General features: G+C 48.9%; 1 protein-coding gene across 1 annotated transcript; it reads left to right on the forward strand.

Annotated features, from left to right (window-relative positions):
- The first annotated feature begins 260 nt into the window (after positions 1 to 260).
- On the forward strand, positions 261 to 8837 carry LOC131415090 (palmitoyltransferase ZDHHC19-like). Its single transcript, XM_058556532.1, has 8 exons — positions 261 to 385; positions 730 to 851; positions 1385 to 1524; positions 1951 to 2123; positions 2518 to 2623; positions 8048 to 8133; positions 8476 to 8680; positions 8802 to 8837. The coding sequence occupies exons 1-8, from the start codon at positions 261 to 263 to the stop codon at positions 8835 to 8837; spliced, it is 993 nt and encodes a 330-aa protein (XP_058412515.1).
- Positions 8838 to 21440: the final 12603 nt, after the last annotated feature.

A 21440-nucleotide genomic window follows, 5' to 3' on the forward strand; every position in this document is an offset into this window, starting at 1 on the left:
GGACCTCTCAGTCCCCAGCACGGGTGGGGGTGGGGTGGTTGCTGTGGGAAGTGACAGTCACAGGCTGCAGAGCCCCTAGTCCACATTCTCCTCATCCTCTGTGATGTCACACTGGGACTTCTTGCCTTCCACCCTGGGCTGTGGCTTCTGAGCTCACTATGGCCTCAGCGTTCGCTGGGAACATAGGGCTCTCGGAGCCAGTATCAGGGAGGGAGCCTGTGGGCACCAGATGTCCGGCCATGCAGCTCTGGGAGGATGACATGCCCCTCACGAAGGGGCGCCATCCCCCGCCTCAGGTCCCAATTCCCTGGCTCGTCCCGAGCCTGCTCGCTGCCTTCAGTGGAGTCCTGCTGGTCGCTGTCAGCGGACTCTTCTTTGGTTTCCCGTGAGTCTCCCACACAAGCCGGCAGGTTTCTTACAGAGTCAGAAAGGAAGACAGATCATGAGAGTCCGGACAGGGGAAGTGCAGAAGAGGCGTCAGGGAAGGGAGGATATTCTAGGCAGTGGGAACCAATGTGCAAAGGCACAGAGGCATAGAGTGCTTGGTGCCTTTGGGAGCTGTTGGTGGCTAGGAGTATTGGGTGACATTTGGTGGAGCCTCTCTGGGTCTGTCACCGCCCTGGCTATTTAGAGCAGGCTTTGAGGTCTGTGAGTCCGGACCAGGTGGAGTGAGTCCCGCGCGGAGCTTTGGGACTCCAGGATCAGCGCTGAGTCCTGCTCTGGTCTCAGTTGCAGATGGCTGGCCCAGAATGGGGAGTGGGCCTTTCCTGTTGTCACAGGACCCCTCTTCGTCCTCACCTTCGGCATTCTCATGTTTCTAAACATCTCCGACCCTGGTATCTTGCACCAAGGTGAGCTCTCGGGCCCCTGGGAGAAGGAGGTAGCACCCTAAAGGGTCCTGCGTGCAGGGAAGATTCCTAAAGTGCTCCTCCCTTGTCCCCTCCTCGGGTCTCAAGACCCCGTCACCCCACATCCCCTTCACTTGGGCCCTGCTTCTGTTGCTTCATTTCCCAAGCCACCGAGATGCGGTACAACAGGATTCTGGAGGCTTTCCAGTTGCCTTGGAGGCAGGGCCAGGGCAGGCTGGGAAGAGAAGCCAGCTCTTGGCAACCACTCAGTTGTGTCTTCTTCCTTCCCACTGCACACACTCCTTACATCACTGACAGTTCCAAAGGCCTGCGTTCTCACAGAAGTCCTCTGGCTGGACGTCTACCTTCCCTTGGACTGCCAGCCTCTCTGAGTTTGGTCAGCTTCCTCAGTGCGGACTAGGATTCCCCTGCACACCTCCTTGCCTAGGCCAGTGATGCTGCGGGGCGGCCCTCACCCCGGCAGCAGCAGTGTGACGAAGGGCTCCTGCCGCTGCCCAATCCTCTTCCCATGCCAGGCTCCAACGAACAGGGCCCCAGGATGGTGCGTGTGGTTTGGGCGAAGCATATAGCCTTCCGCCTGCAGTGGTGCCCACAGTGCTGCTTCCACCGCCCGCCGCGGACCTACCACTGCCCCTGGTGCAACATCTGTGTGGAGGTGAGCGCCCCTCTCATCTGCCCCCTTCTGGCCCACACCCCCACCCGCTCTGCACCTGCCTGGGACCAGGAGGCCCACTTGCACAGGGGACCAGTAGCAGACCTCAAACCACTTCCGGGACTGCTAAGGCCAAGGGTGGCAGTAACTCCCAGCCACTCTTGGTCACTCATGCAGCTCACTGCCTCCCTGCCTGCACCTGTCCTGGGAGGCTGGCCCCTGCCGACCCAGGTGCTGACACGCCCAGGAGCATCGACATCTATGCTGAGCCTGGTCAAGCCAAGGGGAGGAAAGGCACCCCTGTCCTACCCCAGGGCTGGCTGACACTAGATGCCCAAGGGCCCCACGGCTGGCTGTAGGCCTGGCCCGGGGAGCTTGACCTGTCCTCTTCTGGTGTCCAGAACGCTGTCCCCTCTCCCTCTCGCTCAGGACTTCGACCACCACTGCAGGTGGGTGAACAATTGCATAGGTCACCGGAACTTGGGCTTGTTCATCCTGCTCCTCCTGTGCCTATGCTTGTACTTGGGCTCCATGCTTGTCACCTGCATGGTCTTCCTCCTGCGCACCACCCACCTGCCCTTCTCCATTGACAAGGTCATCGCGTATCCACCAGGCTGCAGGGTCCACTTGGCGAGCTGTGGGCAGGGCGAGGACAGCCGGAGGGCGGGGTCCCGGGGGCGGGCGAGTGGTGGGCGGGGTTACAGAGAAACCCCCTGGGGAGGACCAGTCTGGACCAGGGGAGGGTGGTAGGGTCCAGGCGAAGGGTGGGGCTAGGAGGCACTGCGGTGCGTGGGCAATCTAGCGGGGTCTTGGATGGAGGACGCTGAGGGTGGCACGAGACCAGGTTGGCAGGCGGGGGGTGAGGTTTACCAGGGGTTGGTGGGTGGGGAGAGGATGGACTGGCTGGTCGTGCGCGGGTCTGTCAGGGCCGGAGTTGGGGTGAGGGTCCGGGCCCGGGAGGTCCATTGCGGGCGCAGCTCCTTAGCTCGTGGGCAGCATCGTCGTAGTGGTCCCCGCTGCCGGCTTCCTGGTGCCTCTCTTGGTGCTTCTGCTGATGAAGGCCAGGTCGGTGAGCACCGCCCAGCGCTCCTACGAGGACAAGGTACGCGGGTCTCCGGGGCCGCCACGAAAGCGGTCTCTGGGCGGTCACCTTGGGCCTTCAGGACCTCCACACTTTCCGCCCTTTCTCCCCCGCCCTGGTCCTCATGGCCTGACCTCCCTTGAAGGTGCCTCGTGAGGCCTTGAGGCCCAGATTCAGCTCAGATCTCACCTCCTCTAGGGGCTCGGGGGTCCCTCTCCCTCCCAGGTGCACTGCTTCGAAGGCCTAGTGAGTGCTATGCAGCGCATCCGTTATTTTGAAGGCTGGGCATGGAGGTGAGGAAGGCCACATCCTGCGCTCCTGTTGATAAGGCCCCTGAAGTCAGAGAATCTCCCGCCCTTCGCCCGTGCACATTGAGAGAGGGGCCTGCCCTGTGCTGTGCAGTGCAGCGCAGACTCAGAGGGAATGGAGAGTTCAGAGAGGACCGCGGTGTAGAGGGTTTGGGGGCAGAAGGCAGAGCGAAGGGCGTTGCAGGTGAGGGGCAGAGCTTGCAAAAAGGCAGGGAAGCCGGAAAGTTTGTGGAATGTTGAGGATGCTGAGGGGACAGTTGTAATTGGAGCAGAAAGTGGATGGGAAATCAAGTGGACTGCTGGGCTCGGGCCAGATGGAAAAGGCACGAAAGTCAGCTGGAGCCTTCTCTTGGTGCGGTGGAAACCTGGAAGCCAGGACAGGTTTTGTTTTTTTTTTTTAACATGGAGTAAAATTCACCCATTTTTAGTGCCCAGTTATAGGAGTTTTGACAAATGCATACAGTCCTGCAACCACCTCCATAATTAAGATTTAGAACAGTTCCATCACCCCCCACACTTCTCTGAAGCCCCTTTTGTAGTGGGTTTCTCCCCATACTTGTTGCCCCTGGCAACCACTGATTTGTCTTCTATCCCTCTTGTCTTTCCTTGTCCAGAGTCTCGTGTGGATGAAGTCATAGCCTTTTGAGTCTGGTGTCTTGCACTTAGCATAATGCGTTTGAGATTCCTCCACGTTGCTGCCCGTAGGAGTTCTTTCCTCCTTTCTCTTGCTGTGTACTATTCCCTCATATGGATGTACCACAGCTTACTTATCCATTTGCCAACGGAAGGATATTTGGGTTGTTTCTGGGTTTTGGTGATCATAAAGAAAGTGGCTATAAACATTCGTGTACAGGCATGGGAAGATAAGTTTTCATTTCTTTGAGTCAATTCTTAAGAGTGGCGCTGCTGGGTTAGATAGTAACTGAATGTTTAACTTGATAAGAAAGTGCCAAATTGTCTTCCAAAATGGCTGTACCCTTTTGCATTCCCACAAGCAGTGCATGGGAAATCCAGTTGCTTCTGCATCCTCATTAACATTTGGCATTGTCACCATTTTGTTTTCTGATTTTCCGTTGTAGCTAGTCTAAGAAACGTGTAGTGGTATCTCATTGTGGTTTGAATTTGCATCTTCCTAGTGACTAATGCTGTTGAGCATCCTTTCATGCTCTTATTTGCCATCTGTATATCTTTGATTAAATGTCTGTTCCAATCGTTTGCCCATTCAAAAAATTATGTTGTTTTCTTAGTATTAGATTTAAAGAGTTCTTTCTATCTGCTAGATTCAGCTACGTGTTTTGCAGTCTTTTCCCAGCCTTTGGCCTTATTTTCTTGCCAGTGTTTGTCCAAGATCAGAAGTGTTCGATTTGGATCAAGTGCGTTTTCAGTTTTGTCTTCAATGGCTTGTGTTTTGGTGTTGTAATTAAGAAATCTTTGCCTAAACCGAGGTCACCAAGATTTTCTCCTATGTTTTCTTCTAGAAGCTTTATAGTTTTAGGTTTTCTCTTTAGGCCTCCTATTCATTTTGGGTTAAATTTTGGTTATGAAGCAGGGTATGAGTCAAGACTTATAGTTTTGCGTGTGGGTTGTTCCAAGAGCATTTGTTGAAAAGACAGTCCTTTTTCTGTTGAGTTGTCTTTGCACATTCCTCAAAAATCAATTGACTATATAGATGTGGGTGTATTTCTGAACTGTCTCTTTTTTTGCCACTACCACACTGTCTTCACTGGTAGCTTTCTATGAAGTCTTGAAATGACACAATGTGACATCTCCAACTTTGTTCTTTTTTTCAGAGTTCTTGTGGCTATCCTAGTTCCTTTGATTCTCCATATAAATTAAGAATCAGCTTGTCAATTGCTAGAACTAAGTTTGCTGAGATTTTCACTTGGATTGCATTGAACCTGTAGACCGCTTTGGAAAATGGACCTTTTAACAGTATTGATCTTTTAATCCACGAAAATGGGATACCTCTCCATATTCAGGTCTTCTTTGATGTCTTTCCTTAGTGTTGTGTAGTTTTCAGCATATACAGCTTGCATACCTTGTGTTAGATGTTTTCTAAGTATTTCCTTGTTTTTTGTGCTCTTATAAATTTTTTGCAAAATTGAATTTACATTTGCTTACTATTGTTAGAAAATACAGTGGACTTTTGTATGTTTGTCTCGGATCTTGGAATTTTTCTGGATTGACTTATAAGTTCTAGTAGCCTTTTTGTTGATTCTACCTCAAAATTCATGTCATCTGTGAATAAGGACAGTTTCATTTCCCCCTTTCCAGCGTGTCTGGCTTTATTTCTTTTTCTTGTCTTCCTGCACTGTCTCGGCCCTCCGCTACAGTGGCAGGTGGAGTGGTAAAAGTGGAGCTCCTTGCCGTGGGTTTCCTTCAGCAGGACAGGGACTTGAGTAAAGGCTTTTTTAGGAAGACTGTAGTGGGCCACAGTGATGAGGGAGGGGCTGGAGACACCGAGGCAGCTGAAAGGACAGAGGAGCCCTCTGTGCCCACCTCCTCCCATCCTTCCCATCACCACTCCATCGCTCCCCCCGTATTTGGTTCACAGCTCCCGTGTGACGCCTCTGCTCATCCCTTCCTCATCAGCCCCCTGTTGTCTGCATGCCTTCTCTCTCCATCCTCAGTCCATCATTTCAGCCTCTCTTGGGCAGCACTGTCCCTTCCCACATCCTATGGTTCTTCAGCCTCGGGTCGGGACCTAACCCCTGCGCCCCCTGCACTGCTCCGCATGGGGTTCTTCCAGTCCGGGGACTCCAGCCTTAAGAAGCCCGACTGGGGTCTGCACTCTGTGATTCACCAGGCAGGGCTCTTTCCCATCACCTGCAGATCCCATTTCAGGCATCCTTCACACACCTCCACTTCGTTCCCTTCCCGCCTGCTTCCCCTGACCGCAGCTTCTGCTGGGGCCACTTGCTTAGTGGTTCATAGTAAGGGCTCTGGAGCCAGACCATGTAAATTCACTTGCCAGCTCCACAACGTACCAGCATGGAGATCTTAGGAGTACTGCTTGGCCACCTGGTGCCTCAGTTTCCCCATCTGTAAAAGGAGGCCGCATGGGTTAATATGTGTAAGACACATAGCACAATGGCTGGTACAAGTAAGTGTCCTAGACTTTGTTGTTGTTATTATTACCGTTCCTCGGCATCATCATTGCCACGTCTTCATGTCTCTCTCATCTTACAAACAAAGCAAATCTCTGTTAACGTCACAGGCCTCCACTCCAACTGTCATACTCTCCCCTCGGCACAGCCGGAGTTTCTGACAGAGTTGGCTGTGCTCACTAGCATCGTTCTTCACCTTCCTCATCCCACTTCAGCCTCTGTCCTCACTGTCACGGTGATGCTGCGCTCTCCACGAGGCCACAGCCAGCAGGCAGTCCTCAGACTGATCTTTCCTGGCAGCACACAGCCCCAAGGGGAACGGAACACAGCTGCCATGGCCCTGCCCCAGGCTCTCGGGGTCCCGCTCCCGCTGCTCACCTGGCTGATGCTCCTCGGCCTGCACCGTGGAGTCTTGCCCTAGGCTGCCTGCTCTTCTCGCTGATCACCGCTCCCTGCTGCTCTGCCACCCCCAGCTGCCCTCTCCACCCTGAAAGTTACGACTGGCTTTGTTGTTCATGGTGTGTCCTCTGTCCGCAGCGCAGTGCCCGGAACATTGTTGAAGCCTCAAAATATTTATGAGCAAAGAGTGAACCTGCAGACAAAGGAATGCATGCGCCTTTGGGAGGAAGAGAAAGAGAGAGAGAGAGAGAGAGAGAGAGAGAGAGAGAGAGAGAGAGAAGCCTGATGCCATAAACCCTGGGGAAGAACCGAGAGAGCAGAGGCAGCAGGGAGTTGGGCAGGAGACGGGACAAGAAGACGCCCACTTTGCTCTGGGCCTGTGGAGGGTGAGGGCGTTGGAGACTCGCAATGGGAGCAGGAGACCCGGGTCTGGAGCCAGTGAGAGGGGACAGTGTGGGAAGCTCAGAGCTGCTGGCTTCCGTTCCCAGCTGAGTGGGGCCATGTGGGGGAGCACGGTGCTCTGCTGTATTAGTCAGTTCTTACAAATTCCTTCAACAGCTATCATTCCTTGAAGCACTGAACAATCAGCATTTTCCTATGCTCCATATACATCTCATGAATGAAAATATATTTCTCTAAATTTGAAATTTTGAATGTAAATTTAATCAAAGTCTTTTAAGCTTTTAGTTTCCCTTAAATGCTTTAAACACCCTAAAGGATGCAGAACTCAAACTCTCACAATGGTTGGTGTTGGTTTTGGCCACAATGGGACATTCTGGAGCTGTCTTGACTTTTCCTCCCCCAGGGCTCAGCTGCCCTGCCTGGGGTCCTGGTTCATTTTGGTGGAGAATAGTGTTGAAGATCAACGTCTTTGTGACAGGGGCATGGGACACAGGAGAGGTGGTGGTGGGCGGATGTGCTCCTGGGCCCCTTTCGGTCGTGACCAGCACTTTGTAGCTAGGGCTCTCGAAGTCGGGGTGAGAGTCGGCCTGCGCTGGGGAGGAGGAGGGGATGAGGCTGGTGGGTGGAGGGCGGGGAGGACGAGAGCTGGGTCAAGTGTGTCCAGGAGAGGACTTGAACTTTCGTCTTGACCTTTACTGCACTAGGCGCTCAGGACTTTGAACCCCGATTTCCGGGGCCATGTGAGTTTGGGTAGGAAATATGATTGGGCCCGAAAGCACTGCCCTTCCAAATAGTGAAATTCAGTGAAGGCACAAGTTTGGAAGTAATGAGTGGTGGGAAAGCAGAGAAGTAGGGGGAGCGGGGTGTGGATCCGTCTTTGGCCAGCTTATTAATAGAACAAGGCAGATCTGAAAGCATATTTGGAAGGAGGCAGCAGGAGGATGTGTGTGGCCAAAGGAGACAGAGAGGGGGAGGATGCTGCCAAAGGGGGTACCAGGTGCTGCGGGATCCCTGAGGCGGCAGGAGTTGGGGGTGCGGGGCCAGGTGTCGCGTGGAGAGAGCTCCTCGGAAGTGGGTTGGGGGAGGCCTTGGCTGACCCTTGCGGCTTCCCCGCCCTTGGAGTCTTGCTGCAGCCCTGGGCTGAGCTGACCGGCTCAGGGAGGGCAGTGGGGGCGGCCTGCCCAGTCCTGCTGGATCTGAGCTCCTCTTCCAACCCTCGCCCCCTCCAGTACCAATACCTACATGGACACAACCCTTTCGACCTTGGCTGTGGCAAAAACTGGTATTGGACACTTTGTGCAGCGCTGGGACCCAAGTGAGTTGGCAAACCAGAGGCCTGAGTGGTGGCCCTGGGGCTGGTGGGGTGGGGTGAAGCTGGGTCATCTCGCCTGGCCCCTTAGCAGAGCTCCCAGGTCCTTCCGCTCATTCTTCCTATTGTTTTGGGGTTTTCCCCAGGGCCTTGTGGGAGCATTTGGAGCCCCCACTTCCTTGCCTCTGTGGGTTCTTGCCCCAAGAAATGGGGTAGAGGGCATTGCAGCCTGGATGAGACAGGCCCCAGCTCCCCGTGGTGCCGAGCGCTGGGCCTTGTCCTGCCTAAGATGAGGGGCACCAGGCAAGGAGGGTCACGACCACCTCCATCTGGCTTGTTGCTCCCCAGGTACATGTCCGAAGCTGTTGGGCTGCAGAGAGTGGTGGGGCCTGACTGGGTGCCCACGCGGAACCTGCACTTCCAGACGTGCCCCTCCATGCCCATTCCCGAAGCCCTCCCTGGGCTGGGGTCTGGCCGCAAGGTCCAACCTCTGGATCTGTACCAAGCAGGGCAGGATCCCCCAGGGAGTGGTGAGGCTGCAGCCCTCCAGGAGGTAAGGGGTGTGTGTGTGTTTGTGCCCACACATGCGCATGCGCCCGTCGTGTTGGGAAAGGGCATCTGAAGATTGTACAGGTTTAGGGAAAGCCCCCCTCCATGTTTTCGCTGTGCTGAAGCTGAAACACTCCGAGCTCGAGGGCGGCGGATCATAGGCCAGCGGAGCGTTGAAAGTAGAGTCACAGGCCTGCAGACTACACCAGGGGTCCCTGGAGAAACAAAGGGAAGAGACCACACCACTCACTTGCTCGTTGCCCTTGGGCCAGTCCCTTACCCTTTCTGGGCCTCAGTTTCCTTAGCCATGAATGAGGACTGAGACTAGGCCAGTGGGCAATAATTTTGGGGGGCGGATTCATTTATTTAAGGGCAACTTTTAACCTGAAGCTCAATGTTTGAAACAGGTGGCAGTGGAGCTTTAGGACTGCTGCGGAGAAGGTAATTCACAAGCCCCGCCCACAGGGCCCCTGCAGTGACATTCTGTGGGTCCTGCCCACTCCCTTGGCTCTGCCTAGGTGGGTGGCACCTTGGACAGTTTCTTGCTCCCGAGCTGGTGGGTCATGCAGTGTGGGGCCGGCACCTTTGGAGAGCTGACCTCCTCCACTCTGTGTTTAGATCCACGCTGGCCGGCCCAGTGTGGCCCCTGCTGCTCAGGCCCCAGAGGCGGCTCGATCTGCCTCTCACCCATTTGCACCGGGAGATGCCAGGAGACCCGGCACCTGAGCCTCACCCCCTGAGCCGCGCGTGGAGGCTCTCTGAGCCCTATCCTTGCCCAGTCCCCTGTAGGGAGTACCGAGACCCCTGAAAGCCCATTAAACACCCTTTGCCTGCCTCCTACAGCTGCCCTGCTGCACTGTGTGTTGGGATCAAGGGAGTGGGGCGGTGAGGGGGCCTCTGGGGTCAGAGACAAAGACCCGGGGTGTGGGCAGCCAGGGTTCAATACTGGCTGGCTCTGCGATCTAGTGCAAGACACTGAACATTTATCTCACCCTTCAAACGGGGAAACCATAACAACCAAAGCTAGGACTGGAGATGATGGAAGAGAAAACCCAGCAGTGCCTGGATGTCGGCCTAGCCAAGTCCTGTCCTCTGCCCTGCGGCCACCCTGTCTGACTGCAGGGGGCACGCGCTGCTTGGGAATTCGCCCAGCCTGGCCAGGTCCAGCCTGGCTGCACAGGAGGCTCCTGTGTGGGTTGTGGCTGGCCCTCAGGCTAGGAGTGTGCCCTCCTGCGGCCTCAAGACAGGGAAGTGGAGGAGTGGGGTGTGCCCCATCACAGTCCACCCTGCATCATTCCTCCAAGTGGGTCTCACCTTGGTCACTCGCTCCTGTTGGGGAGTCAGATGCTGGTTCTAGTCCTGTGTCTGGCGGTGGGGGGGGGCGTGTCCTAGACTCTGGGAGCCAGCAGACCTCTGGGTAGGGGGAGAGAGGAGGAGGGAACCATGTCAAACGGTGAATCCTCCAGTGGGCAGTGAGTGAGGCTGAGAGTGGGAAATAATGGTCCCTTCCTGGCAGGTCCTATGAGGATGAAATCAGGTGGTTCATGCAAACACCAGGTACACGGTAGGCACACAGTGTATGCAGCCGGTATGATTCTGGTTATTTTCTCCTTCACACTGCTAACAGACCACCCTGTGTTCCTCCACGGACCACCTTCTCATATTCCTGGGCCCCAGGCTCCGACTCCAAAACTCGGGGTTGGGGTGGGCTGCAATCTGAATCTGAATATTTGTAAAGTGCCCGGTGTGATGCTGCCACCCTGAAGTTTCCGACTGCTGCCTTAGGAGGTGAGGATGGGCACCACCACACTGATTCCTGTCCCCCTGGTGTCCAGGGGAAACCAGGATATGGTGAGGGCGAGAGGGCAGGATGTGGCTGAAGGGCCAGATGAACAGCCCCGGGCCCGTGGACATTGTGTGCCTGTGTGTGCCCGCCCAAGCTTGTGTGTTGGGGCAGGAGCTCATCGTTGGGGAGTGTCAGCCCAGACTGGGGAGGTAGGTGACCTCCGATGCAGGCCATGGCTCCGGTTCTCTACACGAAGAGTCCCAGTGGAGGCTGCCCTTCCCTCTTCCTCCCACCCTGACTGTGGTGGTCTCAGGCCCCGCTGTGTCCAGGCCCAGCCTCACCCAGGGCATGGCTCTGGCTCCCTGGGCTCCTGGCCAGCCTCGCTCAACCCTAGGAACTGCAGCTCTTTTGTGTTCCCTTTTCCGTGGTGCCAGGTCTCCCCAGTCCCAAGCTCCATTGGGGTGCAAGCTTGTTCTCAGCTCTCATCCTGCTCAACTCAGGGGTAACTGTGGGTTTCTGGGGAGGGCTGCAGGATATTCACTGACAGGCAGAAAGGCAGCCCAGTTTGGGCCTTGCTTTCACTGGCTTCAGTGGCCACCCTTACAATTCTTGGGGCCTGCATTTACGAGTCAAGCTGAAGAAACCTCATCTGTCTGCTAAGCCCGCAGTCCATGGTCGCATGGTCAGGGCAGGGGGGCACGAGGCCTTTTGAGCCCCGGAGCCCAGGTGTGCATCTGGCTCACGAATCTGTGTGGGTCTCCCGTCTGCGTGTGTTCAGAGGGCACAGCTCAGCCCAGGCTGCCCAACACTGAGGAGAGGCTCTCAGGCCCACTCCTAAATGGGAGTGCTAGGGGTGGTGTGGGCCTGGGCCTCATCGGAGGAGCATCCAGGAACGTGGGCCAAGGCCTGGAGGGGCATATGCCTGGAATGGGGTGAGTGTAGGAGTGGTGCCTGCTGGAGCCCCAGCTCTGCAGTAGGCTGGGAAGGCCAGGCCCCAGAGTCTGGGGAGGCCTAGTCCCACCCTGCCCTGCTGCCCGTCCCTCTGCCTCCCTGCCAGGATAAGAGCTGGGCGGCTGGTCATCAGGGTGGCACCTCTTGGGTCCCTGCCTCCGGCTATACTGGCCACTCACCCAGTCCCAGGCTGAGCCTGGTCATTGCTAATTAAATGAAAATTCATTTTTAAAGTAATGTTAAGTCATGGTCATTTTTGTCTGCCATTTATCTCCTCGCTCACAGCTTTCTAAACCCTTTCTTTTTTTATTATTCAGGTATGAGGGTCTTCTTGAGCATTTCTTTTAGGAGTGGGCGTCTTGTGGCGAGGAACTCCCTCAGCTTTTGTTTATCTGGGAAAGATTTTATTTCTCCATCATATCTGAGGGATATTTTCGCTCGGTAGATTATTGTTGGCTGAAAGTTTTTGCCTTTCAGATTTCTGAATGTATCGTTCTGCTCTTTCCTAGCCTGTAAGCCTTCTGCTGAGAAATCTGCTCAAAGCCTGCTAAGGGTTCCTTTGTAGATTCTTTTCTTCTGCATTGCTGCCATTCACATTATTTCTTGTTCATGACTTTTGCCAATTTGCCTAATATATGCCGTGGAGAAGATCTTTTTAGACTGGTGTCATTAGAAATTTTATTAGTTTCTTTTACTTGTAATTCCAGTTCCTTCCCCAGGTTTGGGAAATTCTCAGCTATTATTTCTTTGAACAAGCTCTGTGTTCCTTTCTCCCTCTCTTCTCCCTCTGGAATATCTATAATCCTTAGGTTGCATTTCCTAATTGAGTCGGATATTTCTCAGAGAATGTCTTCATTTCTTTTTACTCTTAGTTCTCTCTCCTCCCACATCTGAAGCATTTCTATATTTCTGTCCTCTGAATTGCTTATTCTGCCCTCCATTATTTCAGCTCTGTTATTTAAGGACTCCAGACTTTTCTCTATCTCAGTCATTGTGTTTTTCCTCTCTGACATTTCTCATTGATGTTTCTTGATAGTTTCGATCTCTTCTGTCAAGAATTCCCTTTGGTCGTTAATCTTATTCGTGATTTCCTTGAACAATTTTTCTGAGTTTTCTTGTAACTTCTTTAGTTTTCTCATAATAACTATTGAGAATTCTCTGTCATTTAGATTGTAAATAGCAGTGCCCTCAGGATTGATTTCTGGGTGTTTGTCATTTTACTTCTGGTCTCGTGTCTTAGTATACACTTCCATACTATTTGTTGTTGTGGATTTGATCCATCCCAGAGTGGTAGTATCAGGTTACAAATTCCACCTTCTGCCTCTGGGTGGTGGCAGGACCTGTGTATTCCAAGCCTGCCCATTCCCTGGCGGCTGTGTCTGTCCTTTGGAAGTTATGCTGACGGAGCCTATCTGCATTTGACTGCTGGACGCCGCTGATTTACACATATGTGTGCCGGCACCTTGGCGGGGGTCTCTTGCTCTGGCTGACCAACAGTACTTGCGTGCCAGGTGGGGGAGGGGCGCTTTCATTCCTGTGCACGTGCCCGCAGGTGCTCCAGCTCTGTCCTCGCTCTCTGCCCTCCTGGGATGTTCGGCTTGGTGAATACGGCCCAGTGATTGCCTAGCCTCCTCAGAGTGGAGCTGTCCCACAGGCTGGGAGGCAACTCAGAGAGCGAAGGCATTCCCACGAATGACTGCCCCCTCCCCCTTCTCCTCTCAGAGCTGCAAGCGGTCCTGCGCCCTAAGTGTCTGCCAGTGGGGGAGGTAGAGGAGATTCCCCTTACCTCTTTCCACTGCCTCCCGGGCAGTTCTGCACCTCGATGTTCAGAGATATGGCTGCATGGGTCTCTCAGACATCTATTGTGTTGTTTGAATGTCTCTGTTGATTTATGAGTGTCCTTTCCATTGTATCTCAGCAGGGAGAGTCTAAGGGAAGAGCTCACTCCGCCAGGATGCTGACGTCACTCCCTTTGTCATCGACTTTTGCCAGTTTTACTGTTATGTGCCTCGAAGAAGCTCATTTATCGTTGATGTAATTAGGAGTTCCATTGGCTTCATGTATTTGTCAGTCCAGTTCCTTCCCGAGTCCTGGGAAATTCTCAGCTATTATTACTTTGAAGAAACGCTCGGCTCCTTTCTCCCTCTCTTCTCCCTGTGGAATACCTATGGTCCTTAGGATACTTTTTCTAGTTGAGTCGGATTTCTCTTGAACAATTCCTTCATTTTTTTTTAAATCTTAGTTCTCTCTCCTCCTCCACCTGAAGGATTTCTATTTGTCTATCCTCTAAATCACTAGTTCTTCCCTGCAAACATCAGCTCTTTTTTTTTTCATGAGGAAGATTGGCCCCTGAGCTGACATCCATTGCCAATCTTCATTTTTCACTGAGGAAGATTAGCCCTGAGCTATCAGCTGTGCCCATCTCCCTCTATTTTGTTTGTGGGATGCTGCCACAGCATGGCTGGATGAGCAGTGCATAGGTCCATGCCCAGGATCCGAACCTGCGAACCCCAGGCCGCCGAAGTGGAGTGCACCAACTTTACCACTACGCCTTTGTGCCGGCCCCCGTCAGCTCTATTTTTTAAGAATTCTAGAATGTTTCTTATTTGACTTATTGTGTTCTTCATATCCAGAATTTCTGCTTGGATTTTTGTTTATAGTTTCCATCTCTCAGGTGAAGTATTAACTCTTCTCATTAATTTTATTCCTGCTTTATTCCTGTGCTCATTGAACTTTCTGAGTCTTCTTGTAACTCATGGAGTTTCTTTATGACACCTGTGTTGAATCCTCTGCCATTGAGATTGTAAATTTCTGTGATTTCAGGGTCAGTTTCTGGAGAAGTGTCATGTTCCCTCTGCTCTGAATTGTTGCTCTAGTTTCTCGTGGTGTTTGATGAAGTAATGTTTTGCCAGCGCATTTGTGGTTGTATCCGTTGGCAGATTCCACCTGCTACCACTGGGGCTGAAGCAGGATCTGTGTTTCTGGTACTACCACATCAGCTGAAAGTTGTGGAAGTGCTATGGGCATTTATGCTGGCTGGGAAAGCATCGGGCCAGGTGCGTAGGTCTGCCAACCGCTCTTCTCATCTTCACTCCGGTTGCTGCTTCTTGGGCGGGGCTTCCAAGGGGGGTCTGAGCCCCCTTGGGACTGAAGCGGCCTTGTGGGCTCTTCAGCCGGCCACGAAAGTGATCACGCACGGGCTGAGTATCAATTTTTCAATATATGTCATCGTTCCTATCCAGTTATCATGGACACTACTACTAAGTGGAGCTATCTACAAATTATAGTTTAAATGTTTTGTGGAATGTTCATAGGGCCACTGGAATTTTCCCAAGCATAAATATGTGACCCAGAACTCCTCTAAATTCCAGTTATTAGGGGATCATTTTACAGTTTTCCTGAGAATTAATTACCTTGTAAAATATACTCACAGTTTTCCATATTCAGACTCACAGTTACTGTATGTAGGACCTCGTATATGTGCCCGGATCCTGATAGGCTGGGCCCAGGCGAAGAAATATTTTTTCTCTTTAAAACTGGATTGTTCTTTTCCTTTTCATGGATAGTGGATGACTATGTCAATCCAGCAAAGATTTAAATTCAAAACCAATAATCAATTAAGGTTGGCCGTTGTTATAGTCGTGGTCATAGCCTGCAAAAATGAGGGTTTGGAGATGGAACAGAAAGCATAAAAGGGGACCTTATTGTATGCCCATCAGAAAATAAAACAGTAAAACTGATCAACAGAATTCTGAGAGAAACAGCCACAAATTCTGCAACAAATAGCAAGCAGCAGATTTCTCTCATCAGTGTTACTCAGTCTCGTGTTGTGAATTCTGTCGGTATTGGCTCAAAAGTCTGTGTTCCTGAAGTCATCTGTTCCCAGACCCTGTAGTCCTAGAGTCCTGAGTGTCAGGTCCTCCGGGTATCTGCTGTGGTGGGTGTGTCAGCTTCTTCTAGGAAGGCTGTAATCATGCATCTGTTCCCTATATCCCTTTCTCAGGCTGTCTTTTTTGGGTGCTTCTTCCAGAAGACCCAATCTCTGGTTGTAGCTTCTAGCAGGGACCTTCAGGCAAGAATGAAGGGAGCAGAGAAACCACGTGTTGATGACAAGGCAGGTTAACTTCTTCCAGTAACTAACAATATCAGAATGGAGGAGAGTGGAATCTCTATGGGAGTGAGGTACATAGGCACGTGGGTCCCTGTAATTGTTCCATGAAGACTCAACTGATAATTAATCCAATGAGAAAATGGATTAATGGACAATGAAAACAGTGACGAATCTGTTATGTACAGTTTGTGCCACAATTGCTGCCAATTGACATAAGTGTTTTAAACCAAGGAATAAAGTATTCTTAGAAGCTAATTTGTTGACATTCTCTGTGTCGGGCGAGGCACTTGAATTCTAATGTGCTTTTCCCCACTCTGCAAGAGTATGTAAATTACTGAAAAACTTAATCATATTTGTTACCGATCCCAAACACAGGTTCATTTACCCAGCGCACAGGAGGGCCAAAAAAGTAAAGGAACTGAAACAGCAGGCTTGTGGCAAGGAAAGAGCCTTACTATCGAAGGGCAGCCAGATGAGTAGACGGGAGTTAGAACTCAGATCCACCTCGTCGAATGAAAAAAGGTTGAGGTTTGTATCTGAGGTTTTCGGTAGGGGAGGGAGAGCATGTGCCGTGGTTTTATGTAGGGGAACAAGAGCATGTTCCGGGTTTGAGGTAGGGCAGCAGGAGCATGTGGCTGTGCTGCTTGGCACCTTCCAGCAGCCTGTGTTTGGCCTTGAAGACTGAATTTCCTTTCTCTTGACTTTCTGGACTTTTCTGGTTAGTTTTCGGCATCAGCCTGCATTTGGCCTTGTGAGGCTGAATCCTGATGTCTGGGCCTTGACTTTCTGGGAAAGACAGCTCACTCATATAGTGAGGAGAGACAGGAAGACCTGGTTAGTTTTAGACAACAGCCGATTATGCTGAGTATGCACAGGTGCAGTTAGCAAAGCTTATGTCAAAACTTTTGGCTTTAGGGCAGATTTTTGAACTTTTTCATGCTCGGTTTCAGTTCCCACCTCTTATGATCAGGCTTCAGTCTTCGGGAACGGGGGTGAAGGCCTCTCTAGCTACCTTCTGCTGTGAAAGGGCAAAGATCAGGATGGGAGGAATGAAACTGTTTTACCGTCACTTTAAAATAGTTTTGAGTACCGGGTGGGGAGAGAGAGCTACGCTTTGCATCACTAATATTTTAGTACTCTGATCAATGGCTTTGGAACAACACTTAAGTTCATCGCTTATAATTGCATGGATAACCACACAGATAGCAAAATAGACAGCCCAAATTTTAGTATCCCCTCCATAATGGACCTCAGTCCTTGAGGAATCCCGGAGAAGGTGACTGTAAACCAATCAAGGTTACTGCCTGGAAGCTCAGGTGAAATCTGATGTAGCCAAGTAGCCTGCTGTCTAATCGTCCAACAAGTAATGTAAGAACCTGGGAGTCATGTATTACTCATCTATAGGAGGCTGTCTTGTGCACAGCAACTTGCAGTCTGTCACGAGTCCATTTGAGCATTCGGAGAAGTCAGTGTCTACAGGATGAAGCCAGCCAAAGTTTGGGAGATCCCAGTTGTGATGTACTTCTGTGGCATGATTCTTGTTCCCTGTGGCGTTTTCAGTATGGTCCCCTGCAATCCAAGAATTCAATAGGACCCAGTCTCCATGACAACGATGCTGCAGAGAAACCTCTGACGGTGTCTAGTTCCTTGGTTTGAGTTCCCTTCAGGGCTTTTGGATCATCTCTGGAACATAGAAAGGGTCTCCCAAAGTTAGGCCTATGTTGTGTCAGCAAGTAACCAGGTATTTAATAGGAAGCATTTTTAGAAAAGAAAAGCAAAGTTAATGGGTTTGGAGCAAATGATAAACCAATTTCTGAGCCCAGGGTATGGTTATTCAAGAAGATCTCTGGATGTCAGCATTGAAGAATCCCCTGCAGTTTAAAATGTCTCCGATGATGTCATCAGGTGTTCAGGTAAACCTTTTGAGTGGCTTACACAGAAACAGGCGTGAAGATCGTCCCAACATGGGTTGTCGTGGTGCGCTCTCTTAGGTTTATATCAAGTTCTCCAGCTTCAGGTTCCCGGGCTTCAGGAAAAAACGTGATTTTAGTTCTCAATGATTGGAAATGAAAAGGAAAGAAAAAATTGAAAACGTCCATTTGGAGATCTGTACCAGATATTTGAGCAAACTAGAAGAACTCAGGATCCAGTCCAATTTACAAATAAAAAACAAAAACCTTGAAGTTTTTAATGAACAGAACCAAAATCCAACATCCACAAATGTGTATTACAGTTTCTATTGAAACATAAGTTTGCTCGCTAAATTTACCTTCATTTGTACCAATGACAGTGAAATTAAGAGTCATTGGTTTGCAAACTAACTCTAGTTTTAATAAACTTTGCCCAATGATTTACATAAGTACAGCAAGAGTAGCAATTGATCATATAGGTTCTTTTAAATCTGCTTTGCTGGAACTTTTTATAAGGAATCTCAGCTTGAACTTGAAAGGCACCTCCACGCCAGGAAAAGTCAAGCCAAGGACTTGTCATCAGACTTGACCTGGGATACCTACAGATTTGTTTGAATTCCTCTTTTCTCTTGAGGGTCCCCCAAATATCCTAAAGTTCTTGCACCTGCCAGGGAAGTGCCCTGCTTTACTGGCCTGGTGAGGTTTCTGGGAACCTTGTAAGCAAGGTGCCAGGGCAATATTTTTAAGTGGCTTTATTCCGGAAAGTCCAGTGTTTGCTTCTCAAATTTGTACGGTCATATCCAAGTTTGTGTATGTTTCTGTCAAATATGACATTCCAGTCAAAGCCTTGGCAATATAACCCGTTTCTAATTCTGCCCTGCTGTAAGGGAAACAGATTCTTATTGAACTTATACAAATAACTATATTGCCATGAAAATAAGAATACTTACTCTTGAAGAGTTTTTAAATGCTGGAGGCATAAGATAAGGGAGAAAAAGAGAAATGCTTCCCTTTTGCTTACAAATTGCTGTAAGTCATAGTTAGCTTAACGAGAAAAGAGAAAAAGGTTTACTAACTCTGGAAAAACAAAACGTTAAATATCAGCAATATTTCAAACAGGGAGTCATAAAAATTATAATCATCCTCATCAATTTATTCAGTCCTACGATGTCAACTTTTGATCTTCTGTTTGCAGTTTCACGAGGCCACTAATTTCTCAGTTACAGTTTTGTGATTTCCTACCCAGATCAGTTTTGTAATCTGAAAGTTTGTCAGAAACCTGTATTTTAGAGCAAGTGTCAGGGTCCTTTCCATGAATCTCTCTGAAGATGAAACATGAGAGTAAAACAAGTGCCTGCGTATGACCCAACATTCCAAAATGGCAAATTGGCAAAGACACTCGGCTATTTCTGTAACATACAACACTTTGAGATAATGACTAGAATTATGACTGACAACCAGGACAGATCAGAATTTTTGGAATGTTAGATAATTTTTAGAAAAGAAAACCTACGTTAGTAACATTTACCCACACAATATTACCTCGGAAGGCTTGTTATGGTTTATTTGATAACGCTTCCCATGTAATTTAACGTACCAAATAAGTTTCGTGAGTTTACATCTTCCTCTTTGTAGAAAGAGAGAACAAATTCTTGGAAACATCTCAGAGCTGATTGGAAATTCTCAAAGCTTTCTTTTTAAGTCAAAAGAAAGACTTGAATTTGGGGGGAAGTTCATCAAAAATATCAAAAAGGTTTAAAACACTTGGTCATGTAGGAAACAATGCTTAGTTATTCATTTAATCAAGGAGACAACAGAATCAGCAAAGGCAACAGAGAGTTCAAGCAGTCAGCAAACCTTAATAGAGAGACCTCAGTTCTTTGAACATAGGAAATTATTTTCACAAAACATGGATTTTCTGTCTTTTAGGTAAACTTACTCAAAGGTAAAGAAAAACTTTTTATAACCTCTTTATCAAGAGCAGACCCAAAGTTCAAGAGAATTATCTTTGGAAGAAAGAAAGCCAAATTCTAATTCTGCACCAGCTTACTTTTCATATTGAAACGTATTGACTTAATTAAATTCATTTCAACCACAGCCAACTTGACCAAGTACACAGAACTCCTCAGGGTTTTCCTTTCGCAACCCTTCTGTCGCTTACTTTTCACATTCAGAATTTGTCCCATGCCTTCATTTTGTCTTTCCTTATGCTTTAGGACAGATATCTCTATGCATCATACCTTCTTTACTGCAAACATACATTTTATTTTCCTTGCAGACAGAGGTTCTAGAAATACGTGTTTTCAAAGGAAAGTTTTTGAGCATGCATAAAACCCGTTTATTAATCAACTTAAGCATCTTTAAGGTTCCCTGTGAACAGAAATCAAAGGCGGACAAATCTATGCTTAGTAATCAATTTCTAATTTTTTTTAATCCAGAAATGACCTAGGTACTCAACAGATTTTATCGTTTAACTTAATTTAGCAAAACTCTTAAGTTTTAAGTAACCAAAATAGATTTTCAAAGCACTTTTTCAAGCATATAGGCCATAAAACATAATTATTGCACCCCAAACCTCTTACCCATTTGTATCTATCTAAATTATTTGTTCCCAATAATTATGTTTAGGTTACTCACAAAAATTTCATGTGACATTAAGCCGTTAGCCATCATCTTAAGTTGTTTGAAGTATAGACACCATAATGTGATCATTGTTAAAAGTTCCCCAAAACACCTTTATCCTTTTCACATCTATTTCGTTTACTTGTTCCCAATAATTATGTTTAGATTGCCTACAAAGCCCTCCTGAGACATCAGACAAAATCAGCCATTATTGAAAGTTATTATTGTTGGCCGACAAATTTTTTCACAAGCATAACATGTCTACACCATATCTGATGTTGATAACTCTGAAAACGTATTTATTTTAATCAAACCAACAAACTTCCATAAGATTTTATTTACGAAAGATCATTTTATATCATGTTAACTTGAAAGACATTTGGGTTAGTTTCCATTACATTTAGAAAGAATTTATATAAGCACTTACGTTAAGCCAATTAAATGGAGATGCTTTAGAAATTATATCATCTATAGGCAGACGAATAGAGAGAGAGAGACTTACATCCAGATAGATGCCAACAGAGATCTTTAAAACTTTAGCCTGGTCGCAGGGACGAAACTCAGAAGAACAGTTGGATCCAAATTACTCCCTAGCAAATGGACCTGCTCAGATGGCCAAAGATTTTTCCTCAAGATTCTTTTTTGTTGTAAGGATCCTTTTCATGGCTGTGTTTGACATCATTTTGTCTTTGAGAAGCCTCTGCATATTACTCAAAGACTGCATTCCATTATGAGAGCTTTTGAATCCTCACTTTTAAGGGTGACTCTTAAGGTGGTCTTGAAACAGAAGTTCCCCAGCCTGGCCGTTACAATTCCAAATGATCTCAAAAGTTTACCTATTTGCACTTGCTTAACTTGAGTTCAGGAATTTCGGGGGAGTTGAAGTGGGGAAGCTCAGCAAGAGAGGAGATTTGGTTTCTTTCGCTAGCAGGGCCGCTGGCATCCCCCAATCTGGCGTGTTTAATTACTTAATTATTTTCTTTGAAAGAGGCAGGAAGTTATTCCTGATTTCGTTTAGAAGCCTCAAAAGATTAAAATAGGCTTCCCATTGGTTGTTTAACTTTGTGGCTGGCTTTTTCCAATTGCGTATGTAAATACACCAGTTTGGGTAAACTGAAGTTGCCCCCTTTTGGCCATTTTAAAGTAAGGTCTCCTTTAGCATGTTTAAGTAACATTGGCTGAAGGGCGGATTTATATGGCCTTACAATATCAGGCAGGGGAAACGTTCCCCAGCGAGACACAATATTTTATCCCCGTAACATACTGCAATAGCATCAGGCCAAAGAGATGTAATCATTTTACATAAAGCCCATTTAACTGTACTAATTTTTCAACGACATTTAATTTCAATTTTATCAATTTTTATACCTCTCATCATAGCTTT

The sequence above is a fragment of the Diceros bicornis genome, chromosome 15 (genome assembly GCF_020826845.1).
Source record: "Diceros bicornis minor isolate mBicDic1 chromosome 15, mDicBic1.mat.cur, whole genome shotgun sequence".
Taxonomy (NCBI): domain Eukaryota; kingdom Metazoa; phylum Chordata; class Mammalia; order Perissodactyla; family Rhinocerotidae; genus Diceros; species Diceros bicornis.